Source organism: Epinephelus lanceolatus, chromosome 13, assembly GCF_041903045.1.
Source record: "Epinephelus lanceolatus isolate andai-2023 chromosome 13, ASM4190304v1, whole genome shotgun sequence".
Lineage (NCBI taxonomy): Eukaryota > Metazoa > Chordata > Actinopteri > Perciformes > Serranidae > Epinephelus > Epinephelus lanceolatus.
In genome coordinates, this window is record NC_135746.1 from 1,325,875 (window position 1) to 1,329,586 (window position 3,712).

The 3,712-nt window shown below is 45.9% G+C and overlaps 1 protein-coding gene across 1 annotated transcript; it reads left to right on the forward strand.

Annotated features, from left to right (window-relative positions):
- On the forward strand, window positions 1-2,737 carry LOC117270732 (claudin-20-like). Its single transcript, XM_033648533.2, has 2 exons — window positions 1-80; window positions 437-2,737. The coding sequence occupies exon 2, from the start codon at window positions 525-527 to the stop codon at window positions 1,359-1,361; it is 837 nt and encodes a 278-aa protein (XP_033504424.1). The 5' UTR covers window positions 1-80; window positions 437-524; the 3' UTR covers window positions 1,362-2,737.
- The last annotated feature ends 975 nt before the right edge of the window (window positions 2,738-3,712 follow it).

Consider the following 3,712-nt stretch of genomic DNA (forward strand, 5'->3'; position numbering starts at 1 on the left):
CCCTGTTTTCATTCACACTGCTTCTGTGTGCTTCGTCCTCAGGAGACACTTGAGGAGACACTGCCAAAGACACAACACAGGTAAGACTCCAGCTTTCATACAACTTCTCTTCAAGTGTCCTCTGGGTGCAGATGTGTAAATGTTGGATAAATAACTTCAGTCTGAAGGAGCTGTTAGTTCTTCCTCTGTGGTGAATGTTTCCTGCAGAGGAAAAGCAGCTCTGGAGGGTGGGGGGGTACACCCAGGGGACGCTGCAGCTTTAAATGGACATAATTGAGTGTCAATGATCACCACATCAGCTGCAGAGTAACTAACGCAGGCAATCAGCGCGCTCACACATGCTCGCAAATCAAACAGAAAAACGCATCAGCAGCCTCAGCTGTGCGTCCGTCACACTCCCACGCTCACTTCAATTCTCATTTCTCCTCTGTTGCAGCTCGCTGGAGCTGCACTGAGGAATTATCTGCTGTCAGGACCCGTCCGGGACGCCAACAGGGAGCAGAGCTGGACGGGGGGGCCGAGCCATGCTGTCCGCTGCTATTCAGATCCTGGCGTTTGCCCTGGCGCTTCTGGGCGTCCTCGGCACCACCGTGGCCACTCTGCTACCCAACTGGAAGGTGAGCATCAACGTGTGGTCCAGCATCATGACCCCCATCTCACAGATGCAGGGGCTGTGGATGGATTGCGTCTGGTACAGCTCCGGCGTCTTCAGCTGCACCATGAAGAACTCAGTGCTGTCGCTGCCGGCGTATCTGCAGACCACGCGGGCCGCCATGGTTCTGTCCTGCCTCGTGGCATTGTTTGGACTCTGCCTCGCCTCCCTGGGGCTTAAATGTACCCGCTGGGGAGGCAGCCACCGAGCGAAGGGGCACACGGCCATCGCTGCAGGCGGCTGCTTCATCCTGGCCAGCTTCCTCGTCCTGGTCCCTGCGTCCTGGTTTACCAATGAAGTCATCACCGCCTTTCTGACCACGGATCTGCCGGACAGCAGTAAATATCAGCCTGGAGGAGCTCTGTGCGTGACGTTTCTCTCCGCCGGCTTCCTCCTGGCTGGAGGGGTCATCTTTTGTTTGTCATGTCCTGGAAAAAGAACAAGACGACCAGACTATGTTTCCTCCTCTGACCCTGACAGACTTGTGCTGTACGGAGATGGGCAGCGGAGGCGGGAGCTGCAGACTGAACGTGTGCAGCCGAAAACAAGACAAAACAAGAAGGTTCAGCTGCAGATGGACGAAGTGAAGCAGCAGAAACCTCCTCAGGACAAACCCGAACAAGATCAGCAGCAGAGAGTCTTCTCGTCTCCCTCCAAACTCCCTCCAAAAGACATCAAGGACAGCTACAGCCTCCAGGAGTACGTTTAATCCTCCCAGCTGAGCGCTGAAATGTGGAGTTTTCAGCTGAGGCTCTCTGGCTCATAGTCAGGGGGAGGTGTGCTGGGGGAGGTGTGTTTGAGGGGGAATAATTACCAAATGTTGAAGACGACAGATTGTGGATTCAGCCAAATGTTTCAGAAACGAGACGAGAAGCAGAGAACAGGAGCTCAGAGATAAAAAGAGGAGCTTAAAAAACTGCACAGGAACCAAACACTGTAAATCCTTTACAAACTGCCGCAGCGTTCCCAAACCAAAGGTCTGAGAAAAAAAACAAGAGCTGGATCTGCTGATCATTTAAAAAAATCTGAGCTCTGCCTGAAATCAAAAAGCCATCAGTTTGCAGCTGTAGACGCTGTCTGCCTTCTCACACAGGGCCGGACCAAAGCTCTCTGAGGGTGGGAGCTGGATTTAAACCCACAAACCAAATATATACAAAACATGGTAAAATTTAAACAATATCTATATTGTAGAGATTTATTTTAAGAAAAATAAAAAGTACACAAACGGAGGATATATTGTGACTTTAAGACACACTTTATGATTTTTTTATAGCACTTTAGAAACTTAGAAATTCAAATATTATTCATATTAACTGGTGCCATTAACTATTGGTATTAATTCCATTTACTGAAGCAGGTTGATAAACAGTCAGAGTTGGAGCTCGTTGCACCAGACGGGGGTGTTGTAAAGGAGGGGGTCACTGATTACCCAGGGCCCCAGTGGGTGGGGGGGGGCCTCAGAAAGCCCAGAATTAAAAGCTTGGTTTTATTTGAAACGTTTGATTTCTAAGTCATTACTGTCATAACTACATTAAATTGGCTGAATGAAAAGATCTTAAGTGCATCGTGTAAGTGTATCGAAGGCAACGGGACTTACTTGCATTTCTTGAAGACATTTCACCTCTCATCCAAGAAGGTTCTTCACTTCTGAACTGTTGTTGTCCCGCCACGTTTCCCCCTGATGCTGCCGGGCGTCAGTTTTTGATGACTTCAGAGTGAGACCAGGTTGCATCAGCGCATATTAGAGCTACGTTACGTCAACAGCTACAGAAAATAAAGCCGCCTAAACGTTAAAGGGTTTTAATAATTCGACAACTGTTCCAGGCCTGGAGAACAAGATTGTGGAATTCCATGACTTTTCCAGGTTTTCCAGGACTGTGGGAGCCCTGCATAAAACAAAAGTACACATCTTCTTGAACAGTTATTATGCTGCGCACTCAACCTGTTCTCATCCCAGGTCATTAAATACCAACCGTCACACCCCTCAGAGTCTCATGGTGACGCACAGACCAGACAGCTAACACAGGGTTAATGTTGTGGTCACAGTTTGGTTTAAGCAACTTAGAAAAAAGATCATGTTTTGAGTTAAAGTAAGCACGTTTGTTACATAACGTAACATTATGTAAATTTGTTACATCTGTCCACGATGACGACAGTATGTAAATTGCGTAACGTTGTGTTAAAACATCGATTTTTGGTTTCAAACGGGACAAAAACTGCGTTCTTCAGGTTGAAACTCCAGATTTGTTTAACCCATCGATCTCCCCTCCCCCACCCTGCACAGACTTCCTCAGTTTTTATATTAACATCAGTATGTCCTGCGACAAGTATTGCTACCGATGGTTTTACACTAGAGTTAAAACTTGGTACGTCTCATGAGGACGCTAAAGGGTGACTCGGCGTTGGTATCAGACGCTGAAGGGCGTGACAAAGCATCAATATTAGACATCCTGGGACTGAAAGCAGGCTGGGACACGATGTCAAAAATGACTAAGAAGAGAAAAAAAACAAGAGTTCATATTTAACGTGTTTGGTGCCCCCTGGTGGCCAAAGTCACTCCTGTCATGGGTCAGGGATATGTGTTAACAGTGCTATATATGAAAAAAACTATTTTTTTATGTAAATAAAGCAAATAGAAAGTACGAATAAATAAATAAATAAAACTTAACACTCAAAATGTGATAGAGCCTCTGAAATCTAAAATCAGCTGTGAACCCTTAACACTTTAAAAGTTGTTTCATTTTTCAAAAGTAAAAACGGACACAAAGGAAAACACACAGAGCTCATTGTGCAGGCCTGAGGGCTGAATCCATATCTTGATAAAACTTTGATAAAAAGAGTTTCTTCCTTTTTAAAAGTGTCCTGTTGGACTTTGTTACACAATCTTAAAGTGTGTCTTAAACAGAGGAACCCACAAACTCGTCACATTTAAATTCGTTAAACTATTTCCTGTCATGTCAGCTTTGGTTCGGCTCTGAACTCTCTGCATGCTCTCAGTGCTTTACATGCTCACAGATTAAAGTTAGTAAAAGCTGCTGTTGTAGAAATAAAACCATTTTC